This window comes from Rhinopithecus roxellana, chromosome 20 (genome assembly GCF_007565055.1).
Source record: "Rhinopithecus roxellana isolate Shanxi Qingling chromosome 20, ASM756505v1, whole genome shotgun sequence".
Classification (NCBI taxonomy): Eukaryota; Metazoa; Chordata; class Mammalia; order Primates; family Cercopithecidae; genus Rhinopithecus; species Rhinopithecus roxellana.
This window is the reverse complement of record NC_044568.1, coordinates 74,383,262-74,402,729: the sequence shown is the minus strand read 5'-3', so window position 1 is coordinate 74,402,729 and position 19,468 is coordinate 74,383,262. Positions and strand designations below refer to the sequence as shown.

The 19,468-nt window shown below is 51.0% G+C and overlaps 1 protein-coding gene across 1 annotated transcript in view; it reads left to right on the top strand.

The window, feature by feature from the left end:
- The window catches only part of ABCC6 (ATP binding cassette subfamily C member 6), a 77,227-nt gene that overhangs the window by 17,875 nt on the left and 39,884 nt on the right, over positions 1-19,468 (top strand). The window contains 7 exon segments of the mRNA XM_010370858.2: positions 2,894-3,097; positions 4,292-4,469; positions 8,235-8,396; positions 15,084-15,176; positions 17,570-17,773; positions 18,952-19,032; positions 19,034-19,096. Coding sequence (XP_010369160.2) covers positions 2,894-3,097; positions 4,292-4,469; positions 8,235-8,396; positions 15,084-15,176; positions 17,570-17,773; positions 18,952-19,032; positions 19,034-19,096 — 985 coding nt within the window.

Genomic DNA, 19,468 nt, shown 5'->3' with positions numbered 1-19,468 from the left:
TCAGGCTGGCCCTGAACTCCTGGCCTCAGGTGATTCGCGTGCCTCGGCCTCCCAAAGTGCTGGGATTACAGGTGTGAACCACCGTGCCCGGCCTCTACCACTCCCTTTTGTATTCCCCAACTCACACCTTGCCCATGTCACTCATGCATATGCCCATGCCTTGCCCCACCGTCATTTATGAGATCTGCACTAAATGGCCTTCAGTCCAGAGACCAGACATCAGACACTAATCTGGACGTCTTCCTTGATGGGAGGTGAGACCTGCAGGAGACGAAAACGCTTGCTAAGGAGCCTGCAGGCTAAACATACTGATTCTCTGGGGCGAAGAGCTTGAATAGAACTGAGCAAAAACTCCAGCCAGAAAGAAAACTTCACAGTCAACTCTTCCCCGACCCCACTTTACAGATGGAAACACTAAGGCTCAGAGGAGAGGAGACAGAGCGGGCATTGGAATCACAGTTTCCTGGCTCCAAAGCCAAGTTCTGTCCACCCAGCCAAGCTCCTTTCTTCCTTCTATAAATTTTTGTAACAGTATGTGCAGGGGGCACGCTCGTTAGGCCCTTTGCACACATCACTCAATCTGTTTTTCCCATTCATTTGACAAGTGTTTATTGAGCTCCTACTGTGTGCAGGAGCTGGACTTGATACTGGGGACATCTTGGTGGAAAACACAGGCAAAGTCTACCCACCTGGGGTTCTAACAAGACAAAGAGAGGGTTGGAGCCATGGGCATGGCTGTGAAGGCAATGAATTAAATGGCAGGATCAGAGAGGAGGGGGTGGCCAGGGATGCTCTCTGTATGGAAGGGGCACCTTCTTGGCTTTGAGACCCAAAAACCAAAATATTTGTGAGCAACAGGCCACACCCACTCAGTAACAGACCTGAACCACAACCCTCCATAGATGCCAAACCAAACATCAGATGAGACCAGCAATGTGGGACAAAGACCTTGGCCTTGAAGGGTCTGACCACCTGCGCTTACCAGAGGTTTTTCCTTGTGCTTCTTTTTTTATTTAATTTTATTATGGTGAGGTTGAGGGTCCTTAGTGCATAAGAAACATTCTACGAACCATAAATCAAGATCTAGGCTCGAATCCCGGCTCTGCCTTTGCTGTGTGACCTCAGGCGGGTGTCGCCACCTCTCAGAGCCTCAGCTTCCCCTTCTGTAAAATGGAGAGCCTAGTAATACCCACCTGGCAGGGGATCCAGGGGAGTCAGTGAGCTCCTTCATGTAAAGAGCTGATCCCAGCACGTGGCCCCGGGTCACAGATCTGTAATGGGGATTGAAATTACTGATAAGTGGCCGGGCGTGGTGGCTCACATCTGTAATCCCAGCACTTTGGGAGGCCAAGGCAGGTGGATCACCTGAGGTCAGGAGTTTAAGACCAGCCTAGCTAACATTGTGAAACCCTGTCTCTACTAAAAATACAAAAATTAGCCGGGCCTGGTGGTACACGCCTGTAATCCCAGCTACTCGGGAGGCTGAGGTAGGAGAATCGCTTGAACCCAGGACACAGAGGTTGCAGTGAGCCGAGATCGCCACACTGCACTCCAGCCTGGGGGACAAGAGCAAAACTCCGTGTCGAAGAAGAAGGAGGAGAAGGAGAAGGAGAAGGAGAAGGAGAAGGAGAAGGAGAAGGAGAAAGAGAAGGAGAAGAAGAAGAAGTAGGAAGGAAGAAGAAAGAATAAAAGAAAGAAGACAGAAGAAAAAAGAAAAAGAAATTACTGATAACCTTATCGGTTGTCAGAGCCACAGGGGACTCAGCGGGGGAACACACCCATCCTCTCACACACAGAGAGAGGAGCAGTCTGCCTGCCAGGACCACACAGCAACCCGGCTGTCAGCAGCTGCATCGCCCCAGCCTCTCCATATGGCTCAGAGCTTCTGACCTGCCTCGGAGAGACCCTTGGGCCTCCCCCTATCTCCTCCTCCCTCTCCCTCACCTTAGCTTTTCTCTGTGGCCCCTGGTTACGGCCAAAGCCTGGGGATCTTATTAGTTTGAGGCAGCCTGAGCTTCTGTCTGTGCTTTTACCCAGAGCCAGAGCACCAGCTCCCATGCACATCAGTCGTGATTCTCCACCAGCTCCAAACCACCTGGTTGTGTGTGCTGGGGGGATGGGCTGCTGTTCTGCCTCCAGGTTGACAATACAATAGTTTGAAAAGTACATGGGAGGCCAGGTGCGGTGGCTCACACCTGTAATTCCAGCACTTTGGGAGGCCGAAGCGGGCGGATCACCTGAGGTCCGGAGTTCAAAACCAGCCTGGCCAACATGGCAGAACCCCGTCTCTACTGAAAATACAAAAATTAGCTGGGTGTGGTGGCACTTGCCTGTAATCCAAGCTACTCAAGAGGCTGAGGTGGGAGAATCACTTGAACCTGGGAGGTGGAGGTTGCAGTGATCCGAGATCGCACCACTGCACTCCAGCCTGGGCAACAGAGCAAGACTTCGTCTCAAAAAAAAAAAAGGTGCATGGGCTCTGGAGGCAGCTGGAATCAAATTCCAGTTCTTTTACTTCTCAGCTGTGTGCCCTTGGGCAAGTTCGCTTCTCTGAGCCCCAGTTTTCTCATCTGTGAAATGGGAACAACATCTGGCTTCTCAGGGGTCTTAGGATGGCTGGGTAGTGCCTGGCACGTAGTAGGTGCTCAACACATGTGCTTTCCCATGGCCATCTAAGAGGCCTCAGAGTGCCCTCCTGCCATGCCCCTCAACTCCTGTGATTGTCTCTTAAGTGGGTACTCAGGGTGATAAGGAGGAACGGGTGAGGGAGCCAGCCTGGATCCACACCCACCCATCTCCATTGTTGGGAAAATAACCCTTTAATGCCTGGCCCTGCTGCTGGCAGCTGAGAGTATAAAATGGGACCCAGAGCCAATCTCTTCCCTCCCCTAAGGCACACCAAGGCAACAACATTTAAAAGGAAAGGCAGCAGTGACATGGAGGCTCCAGATACTGAGCCTTTCCTACGGCAAGAAGGGAGCCAGTGGGGCCCACTGCTGAAGGCCATCTGGCAGGTGTTCCATTCTACCTTCCTCCTGGGGACCCTCAGCCTCGTCATCAGTGATGTCTTCAGGTTCACTGTCCCCAAGCTGCTCAGGTGAGTCCCAGACTTCAAGTGCTCTGCTAAGGTGGGTGGTCTCTTAATGGCATCCTTCCAGGCCAGGGGGCTTCAGCTCTCCTGCCTCTGCTTATACATCTGGTGCTCGGGACACTGGAGGGTGGGTGAGAAGGGTACTGAAAAAGGGAAATGGTTAATGAGAAAGTGACTGACCCCCAGAAGGGCAAATAAGCAAGTTCTTACCTGACTACATCAATTAGCTTTTGCTGTAAAATGCCCCAAATGTGAGTGGCTTAAAATTACAAGCATTCATTTATTTAGTTCATGGTAATGTGGGTCAGTAATGTGGGCTGGGCTCAGCTGGGCGGTTCTTCTTTTCTTGGCTGGGTTTTCTCGTGTGCCTGCAGTTGTGTATCTGAGGCTGGGATGGCTGTCTATGCTCCATGTGGGTTCCCATCCTCCAAAAGGCTAGCTCAGACTTGTTCATGTGGCTGCTTGGGAGGGTTCTAAGAAATAGGCCAAAAGCCACATTATCTCTCGAGACCTAGGCTCAGAACCAGCATGGCTTTACCTCCATCGTACTCTGTTGGCCAAAGCTGGTTGAGCAGCCCAGATTCAAGTGGTGTCTGCTCAGCTGCCATAACAAAGCATCACAGACTGAGTGGCTTGAACAACAGAAATGTATTTTCTTATGATTCTGGAAGCTGGAAGTTCGAGATTAGGTATCTGTAAGGTGGTTCCATCTGAGGCTTTTGTCCTTGGCTTGCAGTTGGCCACCTCCTCCTTGTGTCCCCATGTGATCTTTCCTCTGTGTGTGCCCCCTGGTGTCTCCTTGTGTGTCTACCTTTTCTCTTCTTATAAGGACCCTAGTCAGGTTGGATTAGGGCCCAGCCTAACTGACCTCATTTTAACTTCATTGCCTCTTTCATGGCCCTATTTCCAAATACAGTCACATTCAGAGGTACTAGGGGTAGGGGCTTCCACATATACATTTTGTGAGGGCACAATTTAGCCCATAACAAGTGGGGACAACAACTCCACCTCTTGATCTTGAGGAGCTGTGGTCAGATTGAAAAGGAGTATTATGGACAGTGGGGGAAATAACAGAGACCATTATTGCAAAAAAGTCAACCACACTGACTGATCCTCCACACCTGACCTGGTTTGGGCAAAGGCCACACCCATGGGCACCTCCTCTCACCAGCTGTACCTTCTCCCTCCCTCCCCTGCAAGCCTTTTCCTGGAGTTTATTGGTGATCCCAAGCCTCCAGCCTGGAAGGGCTACCTCCTCGCCGTGCTGATGTTCCTCTCGGCCTGCCTGCAAACGCTGTTTGAGCAGCAGAACATGTACAGGCTCAAAGTGCTGCAGATGAGGCTGCGGTCGGCCATCACTGGCCTGGTGTACAGAAAGGTGAGCCCTGGGGGACAAGTGCTGTCCTCCTAGACCGGGAAAAGCAACATCACTGAGCTGATGATAATGCTACCAGCAGCTGAGAACGCAGTCAGTCCTTACTTATTAGAGTCACTCAGGATACATTCTCACTTCCTTAGTTATTTCTCTTTGTTTATATGTATTTATTTTTTTGAGACAGAGTCTCGCTCTGTCGCCCAGCCTGGAGTGCAGTGGTGTAATCTCAACTCACTGTAACTTCCGCCTCCCAGGTTCATGCGATTCTCCTGCCTCAGCCTCCTGAGTAGCTAGGACTACAAACACGTGTCACCACGCATAGCTCATTTTTGTATTTTTAGTAGATAAAAGGTTTTGCCATGTTGGTCAGGCTTGTTTCAAACTCCTGGCCTCAAGTGATTTGCCTCACCTCCTTAGTTATTTCTGTAAGGTTTTGTGTGATCTGCCCCTGGTACCTGGTACCTCTCTGACCTCATCCCGTCACACACATACCCGCCTCCTCCCATGTTCACTCTCCTCCAGTCACACAGGTCTCCTTTCAGTTCCTCAAATATTCCAGGCACCCACCCACCTTGGGGTCTTTGCAGTTGTTCTCACTGTCTAGACACCATTTCCACTCTCCCTAATCTAATTTTAATTTTTGAGCCTAATTTTAACTTCCACTTATTCCCCCTTGAGGATAAAGGGTTAACCTTCTGATAAGGTGGCCTGTCAGCTATGTTCCCAGACAATACTGCTTGTGGTAAAAATGACCCCTAGGCTGGGGTGCAGTGGTGCACACCTGTAATCCCAGCAATTTGGGAGGCTGAGGCAGGTGGATCACTTGAGGTCAGGAGTTCAAGACCAGCCTGGCCAACATGGCGAAACACCGTCTCTACTAAAAATACAAAAATTATCCAGGCATGGTGGCACATGCCTGTAATCCCAGCTACTCAGGAAGCTGAGAAAGGAGAATCCCTTGAACCCGGGAGGCGGAGGTTGCAGTGAGCTGAGGTCGTGCTACTGCACTGCAGCCTGGGTGACAGAGCGAGACCCCATCTGAAAAAAAAAAAAAAATTGCATCTGAGCTGGAAGTTCTGTCCATGGACTGTGAATACCTGATTGGAGGCCATAGCTTTAGACTTCTGTCGGTGCAGTGGCTCTTGTCCCTTCGGGGACTCTGGAAGCTAAGTCCCTAGACTGCTGCTGTAAGAGCTATTGATTGGTTTCTATGGGGTATGGAGCATCTGAGCCAGGGCAGGTCCCTTCCCATGTAAGTCTCGCTCCCCAACACCTGAGCTGTCACCTAGGGGAGGAGGGGACAGAGGGGACAGCCCCTGGATGGCCAAGAGGGCAGCTCTTGATGCTGTCCTGCCACAGTGCTGTGTCCCAGGCTCGTGTTGCCCTGAGCATGCCAGTGCTGGGTGTGTCCTATCCTGTCTTGAGAGTCCACATTTCCTTGAGCCTAAGAGGAAGGCCGCCTGAGCAGGCGAGCAGGCGTTGATCTTCCTTTTTCCCACCCACCCGCCAGGAGGCCTTCTTTGATCTCTCAATGAGATCAGATCCCTCCTCTCTAACCTCTGGGCTTTTTTTTTTTTTTTCTTTTTCTTTTTTTTCTTTTTTCTTTTTGTTTTTTTGACAGAGTTTTGCTCTCATTGCCCAGGTTGGAGTGCAATGGTACAGTCTGAGCTCAGTGCAGTCTCCACCCCCTGGGTTCAACCGATTCTTCTGTCTCAGCCTCCCGAGTAACTGGGATTACAGGTGTGTGCCACCATGTCCCGCTAATTTTGTATTTTTAGTAGAGACGGGGTTTCACCATGTTGGCCAGGCTAGTCTCGAACTCCTGACCTTAGGTGATTCACCCACCTCGGCCTCCCAAAGTGCTGGGATTACAGGCGTGAGCCACCGTGCCCGGCCTGGGCTGCTTTTTTTATGGTACTCATCGTAACTGCCATTAAAGCATGAGTGACATCAAGCAATCGTCCTGACTCAGCCTCCCAAGTAGCTGGGATTACAGGTGCCCAACAGCACCTGTATTTTTGTATTTTTGTATACACAATTTCTGTATTTTTACTAGAGACGGGGTTTCACCATATTGGCCAGGCTGATCTTGAACTCCCGGCCTCAAGCAATCCATCCGCCTCGGCCTCCCAAAGTGCTGGGATTACAGGTGTGAGCCACCATGCCCGGCCAGTAATATAAATCTTTATTATAGAGGCCTTGTTCCCCACCTCAAACTCCAGTCCCGGGACAGCAAGCCTGGTCTCTGTTGTTCACAGCTGTATTTTCAGTTCCCAGCTCAGTGTGAGTCACACAGTGGGCACTCTGCGAAGATTTGTTAAGTGGAGAATTTCTATGCCCAGTCATTCCCGGATCACTTCTTCACTCCCTCACACAGTCACAAAGAGAGGACTACATGTGGAATTTAGCATTCAACAGGCTGGAAGAGGTCCACTGTGACCCCAGGGTTAAGGCAGATGTGAGGCTGCCAGAGAACCAGGTTGGTGTCAGAGAAGCACATGAAAAGTCTCACCCTTGTCATGCCTTCATCACCCTGGGTTCCATTCCTTGTGCAGGAGCTTACAAGGCCTGTGACTTTGGGCAAGTTGCTCAACTTCTCTGTGCCTCAGTTTCTTTAGCCGTAGAATGGGGTTAGTAAATGTTCATTTCATTGATTCTGGTCTCACATTTTTTTTCACTCTAATGCTTCCAAAATTGAGGTGTCTCTTACATGTCTTAATTTAACTGGAAATGGTGTTTTCCTTGCTGAGAGAATAATAGAGAGCATTTTATCCATGGCATTTTTTTTAAAGACAAGGTCTTGCTCTGTTGCCCACGCTGGAGTCAGTGGCACCAACATGGCTCACTGCAGCCTCAACCTCCTGGACTCAAGCGATCCTCCCACCTCAGCCTCCCCAGTAGCTAGCTGGGACCACAGGCATACCACAACCATGCCTGAGTAATTTTTTTTTTTTCCCCTGAGACGGAGTTTTGCTCTTGTCGCCCAGACTGGAGTGCAATGGCTTGATCTTGGCTCTCTGCCACCTCCGCCTCCTGGGTTCAAGCGATTCTCCTGCCTCAGCCTCCCAAGTAACTGGGATTACAGGTGCCTGCCACCATGCCTGGCTAATTTTTGTGTTTTCAGTAGAGACAGAGTTTCACCATGTTGGCCAGGCTGGTCTCAAGCTCCTGACCTCAGGTGATCTGCCTGCCTCGGCCTCCCAAAGTGCTGGGATGACACACGTGAGGCACTGCGCCTGACCCCCTGGCTAATTTTTAAGTGTTTTTGTAGAGATTGGGTCTTACTATGTCGCCCAGGCTGGTCTCGAACTCCTAGGATCAAGCAATCCTCCCATCTCAGCCTCCCAGAGTGGTGGGATTACAGGCAGGGGCCACTGCGCCTGGCCTGGCATTAGATGCAGTGAATATGGTAGTGCCTGCTTGGTACCATTCATGGCTATGAGCACCCCAGACATGATGAAGCTGTTCCTTTAGCACAGTGCGTGGGACATGGTGAGCACTGGGCAGATGACCACCATATCCGTGTTCCTCTGGTGTTTCCTTGCATGTTATTCATTATTACATCTCCCGTGCTTTAGGGATCTTGGAGGATTTTCATTTTTGTCATCTCTGTGGATCCTCAAACAGCCCTGAGAGGTTGGCCTAAGAGACTTTACTTACCCACCTCGCAGACACGTGAAGTGGGGCTCAGTGGGCGGAGAAGCCGCCTGGGATGTCCCTCTGCCCCGGCCTCCCCTCTCTACTTCTCTCCTTCCACCCACCCACCAGGTCCTGGCTCTGTCCAGTGGCTCCAGAAAGGCCAGTGCAGTGGGTGACGTGGTCAACCTGGTGTCCGTGGACGTGCAGCGGCTGACTGAGAGCGTCCTCTACCTCAACGGGCTGTGGCTGCCTCTTGTCTGGATCGTGGTCTGCTTCGTCTATCTCTGGCAGGTGCACGAGGGGAGGAAGACGGGATTTGAACGGAGTCCCCCACCCCTCCTTCTCCCCCTCCTTCTCCCCCTCCTCCTCCCCCCTCCCACCCTTCCTCCTTCTCACTTAGCATTCAAGAGGCTGGAAGAGGTCCGTTGTGACCCCAGGATTAGGGCAAGTTTGAGGCTGTGGGAGAACCAGGTTGGTGTGAGAGAGGCACATGAAAGATCTCATTGTCCTGCCTTCATCACCCTGGATTCCATTCCTGGTGTAGAATCTTACAAACATTCCTCCCCACTCCCCCCTGCCCCGGCATCCTCCTCCTGCCCCCCTCCTCCTACACCCCTTCCCTCACCCTCCCTCTTCCTGCATCCCCCCACCTTCTGCCCACATACCCTCCTCCTCCTCCTATACCCCTTCCTTTTCCTCCTTCCCCCTCCTCCTCCTCTTCCTGTCTCCAGCTCCACCTTCTTCTTCCTTTCTGCTCCCTGTCATCTTCCCTCCCACTTCTTCCCTTCTCCCCTCTTCTCCTCTACCCTCCTCCCCTCCCCTCTCTTCCCTCTCCTCCTCCCTCTCCTTCTAGTCCCTTTCTTCCTCTTTCTCTCCTCCTTTTCCTCCTCTCCTTCCACCCCCATCTCCTCCTTCTCCTCCTCCTCCAATCCTGTCTCCATTTGCCTACTATTGGCTGATATAATGGGAAAAGTCTTCAATGAGGATGACCTTCACTTGACCTTGGGCAGGAAGCTCACCCTCTCGGGCCTCAGTTTCCTCTGTAGAATGATGGTGATGATGATGATGACATTGATACTTCCCCATGTGCTATTAGGGTACCCAGTAGGCAACTGAACCATATTTTGAAGTTACCAGTAATCCTGGGGCACCCCCACAGCCACCATCCACAAAACACAAGAGGAGAACATTTTACGGGGAAAAAAATGCTATTTAGTGTTCAAAAGACACAAAGCAGCCGCCATCAGGAACAACCAAACAAAACAAACAAAACATTCGCTTTCCAACTTCATTCCTTTAACTTTGTGGTATAGTGTTTTCTTTTTTTTAATTAAAATCAGACTCTGGGCTAGGCGCAGTGGCTCGTGCCTGTAATTTCAGCACTTTGGGGGGCTGAGGTGGGTGGATCACTTGAGGTCAGGAGTTGGAGACCAGCCTAGCCAACATGGTGAAACCCCTCCCTACTAAAAGATACAAAAATTAGCTGGGCATAGTGACGGGTGCCTATAATCCCAGCCACTGAGGAGGCTGAGGCAGGAGGATCGCTTGAGCCTTGGAGACGGTGGTTGCAGTGAGCCGAGATCATGCCACTGCACTCCAGCCTGGGCGACAGAGCGAGACTCTGTCTCAAAAAAATAAATAAAAATAAAAATAAAATAGACTCTGTATCGGGAACTGCCTAGGCTCAAATCCTGCTTCTGACCACTTACGAATCCGTGTGCAAGGAACCTACTCTCTCTCTGCCTCCTGTTCTTGTCTCGAATGTGAGGATCATAATTAACAGGAGCACCCCTGCCCCAGAGGTGCTGAGGCATTAACGAGCCATACATAGAAAGCACGTAAAACAGCGCCGGACACACAGCTGCACCCTGTAGGTATTTGTAATATTATCATTAGTTACTTTTCCATAAAGAACAAGACAGTAGATATTTTTTACGTTGGGGACCATACCGTCTCTCCTGCAAATATTCACCTCTGCCCATGGAGTGCAGAAGTGGCCATAGACCATACCAAGCAAACAGGCATGGTATTCCTCTAGTAAAACTCTATTTATGGATGCTGACATTTGAACTGCATATCATTTTCATATGTCATGAAATAGTATCCTTCTGATTTTTTTTTTTTTTTTTTGAGACAGAGTCTCACTGTGTTGCCCAGGCTTTAGTGAAATGGCGCAACTTTGGCTCACTGCAACCTCTGCCTCCCGGGTTCAAGTGATTCTCCTGCCTGAGCCTCCCGAGTAGCTGGGATTACAGGTGTTTGCCACCACTGCCTGGCTAATTTGTGTAGTTTCAGTAGGGATGGGGTTTTGCCATGTTGGCCAGGCTGGTCTCGAATTCCTGACCCCAAGTGATCCACCCACCTCGGCCTCTCAAAGTGCTGGGATTATAGGCATGAGCCACCATGCCCAGCCTGATTTTTTTCAACTATTTAAAAATATTAAAACTATTAAACATTTTTGTGCAGCTTATAGGCTCTATGAAAACAGGTGGAGGGATCCATATGTCTCCCATATAGATACTATATGCCATGGTTTACAGAGCCCTGGTTAGGTTTTTGTTTGTTTGTTTGTGTGTTTTGTTGAGGCGGAGTCTCACTCTGTTGCCCAGACTTGAGTGCAGTGGTGCAATTTCGGCTTGTTGCAACCTCCGCCTCCCAAGGTTAAGCAATTCTAGTGCCTCAGTCTCCCTAGTCTCTGGGATTACAGGTGTGCACCATCACACCCAGCTAATTTTTGTATTTTCAGTAGAGATGGGGTTTCGTCATTTTGGCCAGGCTGGTCTCGATCTCCTGGCCTCAAGTGATCCGCCTGCCTCAGCTTCCCAAAGTGCTGGGATTGCAGGCTTTAGCCACTGTGCCTGAATCCTGGCTAGGTACGTTTAAGGTATAATGGCTATCAAGCCTGAGGTGGGAGGATCACTTGAGGCCAGGAGTTTAAGACTAGCCTGGGCAACATACCAACTAGAAAAATCCTGTCTCTACAAAAAATTTTTTTCTGTTTCTTCTTTTTTTTTTTTTGAGACGGAGTCTCGCTCTGTCGCCCGGGCTGGAGTGCAGTGGCCAGATCTCAGCTCACTGCAAGCTCCGCCTCCCGGGTTCACACCATTCTCCTGCCTCAGCCTCCCGAGTAGTGCCCGCCACCTCGCCCGGCTAGTTTTTTTTTTTTTTTTTTTTTTTTTTTTGTATTTTTTAGTAGAGACGGGGTTTCACTGTGTTAGCCAGGATGGTCTCGATCTCCTGACCTCATGATCCGCCCATCTCGGCCTCCCAAAGTGCTGGGATTACAGGCTTGAGCCACCGCGCCTGGCCGCAAGACGCTCTTTCTAAAAATTGTAAAAGATGTTTTGCTTTGTTTTGAGACAGTTTCACTGTGTCGCGTAGGCTGGAGTGCAGTGGGGCCGTCTCGGCTCACTGCAACCTCCGCCTCCCAGGTTCAAGCGATTCTCCAGCCTCAGCCTCCTGAGTAGCTGGGATTACAGGCATGTGCCACTACATCTGGCTAATTTTTGTATTTATAAGAGAGAGACCAGGTTTCACCACGTTGGCCAGGCTGGTCTCAAACTCCTGACCTCAGGTGATCTGCTCACCTCAGCCTCCCAACGTGCTAGGATTACAGGCATGAGCCACCGTGCCTGGCCTTGTAAAAACTGTTAATGGCATTTTGATCATAATTGTTGAATACTCCAAAAAAAATTGAATGCTTATACATATGGTTGTTTTTGCTAGGACTAGGGGCCAGGACCTTTTCCAATGCCTTCACCTTGTATTCCAGGGCCTTGCAAACAATAGGTAGGTGCTTAGCAGTTACAACATAAGGCAATCAGTGCTTGATGAGCAGTACATAAATGTCATCATTAGGAAGAAAGAGAGGGAGAGAGGAAGAACATGGGAAAATTCAGGGCAATTGATCAGGTTGACCCCACCGCTGCTAAAAATCAGACGAGACCAGGCGGGGCACGGTGGCTCACACCTGTAATCCCAGCACTTTGGGAGGTCAAGGCCGGCAGATCACTTGAGGTCAGGAGTTCAAGACCAGCCTGGCCAACATGGCAAAACCCTGTCTCTACTGAAAATACAAAAATTAGCCAGGTGTGGTGGCATGTGCCTGTAATCCCAGCTACTAGGGAGGCTGAGGCAGGAGAATCACTTGAACCTGGGAGGCGGAGGTTGCAGTGGGCCAAGATCACACCACTGCACTACAGCCTGGGCAACCAAGCGAGACTCTGTTAAAAAAAAAAATTAGATGAGACCAACAAGACATCCATAGGTAATGCACCATGTTACTTTGCATGTTACTTTGCATATTACTTTTCCTGCCTCTTGGTAGACAGTTCCTAACATCACGGTGAGATCTCGGTGAAGGAGGAGTGGACATTGGGGTTGCTACAGTTTAATGATACCATTCTTCCCCCAGACAGAGATGTTCATCTTCCGCTCACATTCCTTTGAGTGTTTTTCCAACCCCTGCTGTGGGCTGCTGTTTACCCTCTGGGCACTTCTCCACTGAGCCACTAGGTAGCGCCATTGCTGCATACATGAAACAAACTGGCCCAAGGTTAGAAAATAGTGTTCCCGGCCGGGCGCGGTGGCTCAAGCCTGTAATCCCAGCACTTTGGGAGGCCGAGACGGGTGGATCACGAGGTGAGGAGATCGAGACCATCCTGGCTAACACGGTGAAACCCCATCTCTACTAAAAATACAAAAACTAGCCGGGCGAGGTGGCGGGCGCCTGTAGTCCCAGCTACTCGGGAGGCTGAGGCAGGAGAATGGCATAAACCCGGGAGGCGGAGCTTGCAGTGAGCTGAGATCTGGCCACTGCACTCCAGCCCGGGCGACACAGCGAGACTCTGCCTCAAAAAAAAAAAAAAAAAAAAAAGAAAGAAAAAGAAAATAGTGTTCCCAGGCCAGGCGGGGTGGCTCAAACCTGTAATCCCAGCACTTCGGGAGGCTGAGGCGGGTGGATCACTTGAGGTCAGGAGTTCGAGACCAGCCTGGGCAACATGGTGAAACCCCGTCTCTACTAAAAATACAAAAATTAGCCAGGCAGGGTGACACCCGCCTGTAATCCCAGCTACTCAGGAGGCTAAGACAGGAGAATTGCTTGGGAAGCGGAGGTTGCAGTGAGCCAAGATCACGACACTGCACTCCAGCCCAGGTCACAGAGTGAGACTCCATCTCAAAAAAAAAAAGAAAAAAAAGTAAATAGTGTTCCTAAGGACTGAGGGGGAAACTGAGGCACACAGACTGGAGTTGGGGTGTGGTTCGTCAAGAGAATGGGTCCAAATAATCTGTGAAGGAATCTCAGAAAGTCACAGCAAGTTATTATTATTATTATTATTAAAATTACTTATTCTAGCCCCACTTCCACATTTTCCACATACAGAAACCAAAGCTGAGAGGGGGAAGGTAACTATCCCAAAATCACCACGTTGGTTGGGGAGCAGCGTTGCCAGGGAAAACACAGGACATCCAGTGAAGTGTGAGTTTCAGACAAACGGGAGAATTTCTCAGTGTATGTCCCAAATATTGCACGAGACTTAGACTAAAACCTTATTCACTCTTTATCTTCAAATGTAACTGGGCATCCTGTATGATGATTTGCTAAATCTGACAACCCTCATGAGGGGTGAAATGAAGATTAGGAAAATAATTAAACGTAATTAAGAGAAAATGCCAAATGAAAACAACTCTATTCCCATTTTGCAGACAAGGGAATTACACCTTAAGGAGGTGACTTGCCCCAAGGCCACACTCACAAGTGGCAGGGTCAGGATTTGAACCAGGTCCTGATTCCATAGGTCTCAACTTTACCGTTGTGGCTGGGAACACCCCCCAGTCCCACTCGTGTGTGTGCATGATCTGTCTTGAATATAACCCTCTCCCCGTCATGTCAGAGGGCCATTCCCCTCGCTGACATTGAAGGATCCCACCTTCAGCAGGCATCTCCTGTCACAGCAGACCCCCATGAGCCCAGATCCCTGGGACCTGGTGGCTGCCCTTATCAGATTCCCTGACATCCCCATCTTAAGACCCAAGTCTCACCGCCCTCGGGATCTGCAGTTGTGTTACAGGAAACGGGTCCTGATCCAGATCCAATGAGAGGGTTCTTGGATCTTGTGCAAGAAAGAATTCAGGGCGAGTCCATAAAGTGAAGGCGAGCTTTTTGTTTTGTTTTTTCTTTTTTCTTTTTTTGAAATGGAGTCTCATTCTGGCACACAGGCTGGAGTGCAGTGGCACGATTATGGCTCATTGCAACCTCCGCCTCCCGGGTTCAAGCTATTCTCCTGCCTCAGCCTCTTGAGTAGCTGGGATCACAGATGCCCACCACACCCAGCTAATTTTTATATTTTTAGTACAGACGGGGTTTTACCATGTTGGTGAGGCTGGTCTTGAACTCCTGACCTCAGGTAATCTGCCCACCTCGGCCTCCCAAAGTGCTGGATTACAGGCATGAGCCACCGCGCCAGGCCAAAAGCAAGTTCTTCAGGGAAGTAAAGATTTAAAAGAATGGCTACTCCATAGACAGAGCAGCCCCGAGGGCTGCTGGTTGCCATTTTTATGGTTATTTCTTGATGATATGCTCAACAAGGGGTGGATTGTTCATGCCTTTCCTTTTTAGACCATATTAGGTAACTTGCTGATGTTGCCATGGCACTGGTAAACTGTCATGGCGCTGGTGGGAGTGTAGTAGTGAGAACAATCAGAGGTCACTCTGGTAGCCATCTTGGTTTTGGTGGGATTTGGCCGGCTACTTTACTGCAACCTGTTTTATCAGGAAGGTCTTTGTGACCTGTGTCTTGTGCCGACCTCCTGTCTCATCCTGTGACTTAGAATACCTTAACCATCTGGGCATGCAGCCCAGTAGGTCTCAGCCTCATTTTACCCAGCCCCTATTCAAGATGGAGTCGCTCTGGTTCACATGCCTCTGAGAGCTGTGCTCCTCGGGATCTCCTGACATCCTGCCCCCTCTGTCCCCAGCTCCTGGGCCCCTCTGCCCTCACTGCCATCGCTGTCTTCCTGAGCCTCCTCCCTCTGAATTTCTTCATCACCAAGAAGAGGAACCACCATCAGGTTCGGCTTTGGGGAAAGGGACGGACCAGGCAGGAAGTAGGGAGGAAGCCACAGGTCCTGGTGTGGGAGATGGGGAGGGGAGAGTTGAGTGTGAGCCCACATGTCTGGCTTTGTTCTTGTCGTCTATGAGCTGCCCATCACGCAGACCTGCACCACCCCCCCATCACCATCTCCGTGGACGGTGGCTCTGTCCCTCTGGTGTTCAGGCCACAGGCCCTGGGTCAGTTCAATGCCTGTTTCTCCCACATCCCATCTGTCAGCTGATTTGTTTGGTGTCACCTTCAGAATGCATCCAGAATGTCACCCTTCCCAGCGCAGGCTCTCCAAACCCCATGGTCTCTAACCCAGGTCATAGCAGCAAGCCCCCGGCGCACTCCCCGCTTCTGCCCTCAGCCTCTCTCCACTCCCAGCCAGAGCAGACCTGTGCAAACGAAATATGTTGCACCCCTCCTCTACTCAGACCCACAGTGGCCCCGTTTTCCTCAGACTGAGCCAAAAACCCACAGCGGCCCACCAGGTCCACCCTGAACTGCCCTCATTGCTTCCAACCTCACCTTCCACCCTTCTCCCTCCATTCCCTACCTTCTCCCCCACATCCCCCATCCTCAAACCTGCCGGATTTCACACATCCCTCCAGGCCTTCGCTTTAGCTGTTCCCGCTGCCTGGATCACCCTCACTCCCAAAGACCCTCAGTCAACTCCCTCGCCAGGAAACAGCACGTCCCTCCCTCTCCTCCCAGCAGCAGCCTCTCCTTTGTCTGCCCTGGGTTCATTTTTGCTTTTTTTTCCCGGCACAGCACTTCCCACATCCTACAGGGCCCCGCAGGAAGCACCTGGCAGGGGTTGATTGCCTTGTTCTCCTTAGGCTGGAAGCTTTGCAACAGCACAGGCCACTCTCTGTGGCAGACTCAGCTTCTAGTTAGTGCTTGGCAGGCAGAAGGTTCTCAATAAGTTTTGTGAACTATGGAAGAAAGGAGGGAGGGAAGAAGGGGAGGAGAGAGGAAGGGAAGAAGGAAAGGAGGGGAGGAAGGAGGGAGGGGAAGAAGAGAAAAGAAGGGAAGGAAGGAAAGATAGGAAAGGGGAGGAAGGACAGAGGGAAGGAGGGAAGGAAAGAATTGAGGGAGGAAAAGAAGGAATGAGGGAGAGAAGGAAGAAAGGAGGAGGGAGGGAAGGAAAGAAAAGGAAAGAGGGAAGGAAGAAAGGGAAGGACAGAAGAAAGGAGATAGGGAAGAAAGGAAAGAAAGGCGGGAAAGAGAGAGGGAGGGATGGGGGATGGAGGGAAGGAACTTATTTCATCTCTTGGCCCAGCTGTCCCAACGTCCGTCTGTCACCTGGGCTGTTTCTCCATCTTCCTGCGTGGCCTCCTCTGAAACACTCTAGGCTGGGCGCGGTGGCTCACGCCTGTAATCCCAATACTTTGGGAAGTCGAGGCAGGCAGATCACCTGAGGTCAGGAGTTCAAAACCAGCCTGGCCAGCATGGCATAACCCTGTCTCCACTAAAAAATACAAAAATTAGCCACATGTGGTGGTGTGCACCTATAATCCCAGCTACTCAGGAGGCTCACGCAGGAGAATCGCTTGAACCCAGGAGGCGGAGGTTACAGTGAGCCAAGATTGCACCACTTCTCTCCAGCCTGGGCGACAGAGCGAGACTCTGTCTCAAAAAGAAAAACCTTCTCCAGGCAGCTGCCCCTCTGATGACATCCCCCGCCCCTGGCCCATGGTGAAGCACAGGAGATCCTGAATTCCTCTGCCTGACCGTAAAGCGCCAAGTGACCCTGCTCACGTGCTCCTCTGGCCACACTGAGTGTCCTCTGAGTCATGCTATTCCCTGTGCCTGAGTTTTTGCTGCCCCCCTTTCTCAAATCCCTTCCCTCCCTCTTCAGCTCCATCCCCCCATCCTCTGCCTGCTCAGCACCCACCTCCTGGTCATTTAAGATATAGCTCAGGCTGTAATCCCAGCACTTTAGGAGGCTGAGGGCAGAGGATCACTTGAGCTCAGGAGCTCGAGGCCAGCCTGGGCAACATAGTGAGACCCCAACTCCACCAAAAATGTAAAAGGTTAAAAAAACAGATGTAACTTGGGCATCAACCACCTCCAGGTAGCCTTCCTGACAGTGCCATACCCAGGTGGGCTCAGGCTGCCTCTGTTCTCCGGGCATCAGAGGCTTCCTCCGTGGGGCGCATTGTCTTGGGGGCAGATCCTGCAGAAATCCAGGTACAGGATGATGGTGATTGGACCAGGACTGAGGGACTGAAACGCTGAGAGGCAGACAGGTTTGCGACGCAGCTTGGCAAGATGAATGGGATTTGCTGAAGGGTGGCTGTCAGGGTGCACGGAAGAATTCTCATCTGTCCCTGTCTTCATCTCTCTTTTTCCCTCTGATCCCAGGAAGAGCAAATGAGGCAGAAGGACTTGCGGGCACGGCTCACCAGCTCCATCCTCAGGAACTCGAAGACCATCAAGTTCCATGGCTGGGAGGGAGCTTTTCTGGACAGAGTCCTGGGCATCCGAGGCCAGGAGCTGGGCGCCTTGCGGACCTCCGGCCTCCTCTTCTCTGTGTCACTGGTGTCCTTCCAAGTGTCTACGTTTCTGGTGACGTCACTCTAGTCTCTATCTGAGCAGCACTGGGGAAGGAGTGCAGGGTTGGGGACAGGGTGAGATAGATGGAGCTCCCCAGATCCTACCACCCTGTCCGTCAAAACCCACTCATTCTGGATCCTGTTCTCTGAGGGTCCCTGCTGTCTTCTGCAAGAACGAATTAATCACATTATTCTAGCAAAGGTGGCAGTGGCTGATAAAGTCTGCTGAACTCTCAGAGAATTCCAGGCTTCTACCGATGCGGGCAGGAGGGTGCAGGAGGGGCGGCAGAGTTAGAATCCTGGGTCTGAGTGTCTTCCCTGATGCTGGCCAGCAGATGTCCATAGCCACCCTGTCACTGGACGTGATCCTTGTCCTGCCATTCTGTAATTTACATCAGATTGCTGTCAGAACAACCTTCCTAAACCACAACTTTAAAAATTTTGATATATAGGCTAGGCACGGTGGCTCATGCCTGTCATCCCAATACTTTGGGAGGCCGAGGTGGGTGGATCACCCGAGGTCAGGAGTTCGAGACCAGCCTGGCCAACATGGCGAAACCCTGTCTCTACTAAAAATACAAAAATTAGCCGGTTGTGGTGGTGGGCGCCTGTAATCCAGCTACCTGGGAGGCTGAGGCAGGAGAATCACTTGAACTCGGGAGGCAGAGGTTGCAGTGAGCCAAGATCATGCCACTGCACTCCAGCCTGGGCCACAGAGCAAGACTTCATCTTAAAAATAAAAGGACTACAAATGGCACCAACACCTAGAGCCCTCAAGTGCTGCTCCTGCTGCAATTGTAGAGTCATCTTACAGGGACTCTAGAATCATAAGTTCCACCATGTCTAGAATAACAACAGTGCTGCCAAGATCAGAATCTCTGCTGTCTCCCAATGCCTGGAACCTAGAGGCATTAGGTTCTCCCCTAGGCTCTAGTGATGCCTAGAGCCACAGGGCTGCACACTCATTGCCTTTAGCAATGCACTGTGTCTTTGGAAGGACCTTGCGTAGCCTATGACTGAGGAGAGGACGTGTGTTAGCAGGATTGGGAGTGGAATCTATGGAGGGAAGCACATGGCGGATATGGCAGGTGGGCCACATGGACGCTGCAGGCACCACAGCTTGCCTGGGCTGCCTTATCCATGCTTGCGTGTCTCACTGTGGCCCCATGTGTTCCCCCCCTGAACCCCCAGGTCGCACTGGTGGTGTTTGCTGTCCACACTCTGGTGGCCGAGAATGCTATGGATGCAGAGAAAGCCTTTGTGACTCTCACAGGTTCTCAACATCCTCAACAAGGCCCAGGCTTTCCTGCCCTTCTCCATCCACTCCCTTGTCCAGGTGAGGTGGGTGCAGGGGCTGGAGCCATCCTGGGAGAGTGCGTGGGCTACACCTGGCTCCAGCTTCCCTACGCCTGCCATTTGCAGAGGAGAGGGAAGACAGAGTGGGAGGGAGACGGTTGGTGTGGAGCGGGAAAAGAGGCAAGTAGGGGCAAGAACAGAGGTAAATAAGTAAATAAATAAATATTTATTTATTTAGGATGGAGTCTCACTCTATCACCCAGGCTGGAGTGCAGTGGCATGATCTCGGCTCACTGCAACCTCCACCTCCCGGGTTCAAGTGATTCTCCTGCCTCAGTCAACCAAGTAGCTGGGACTACAGGTGTATGCCACCATGCCAAGCTAATTTATTTTTTTGTATTTTTAGTAGAGA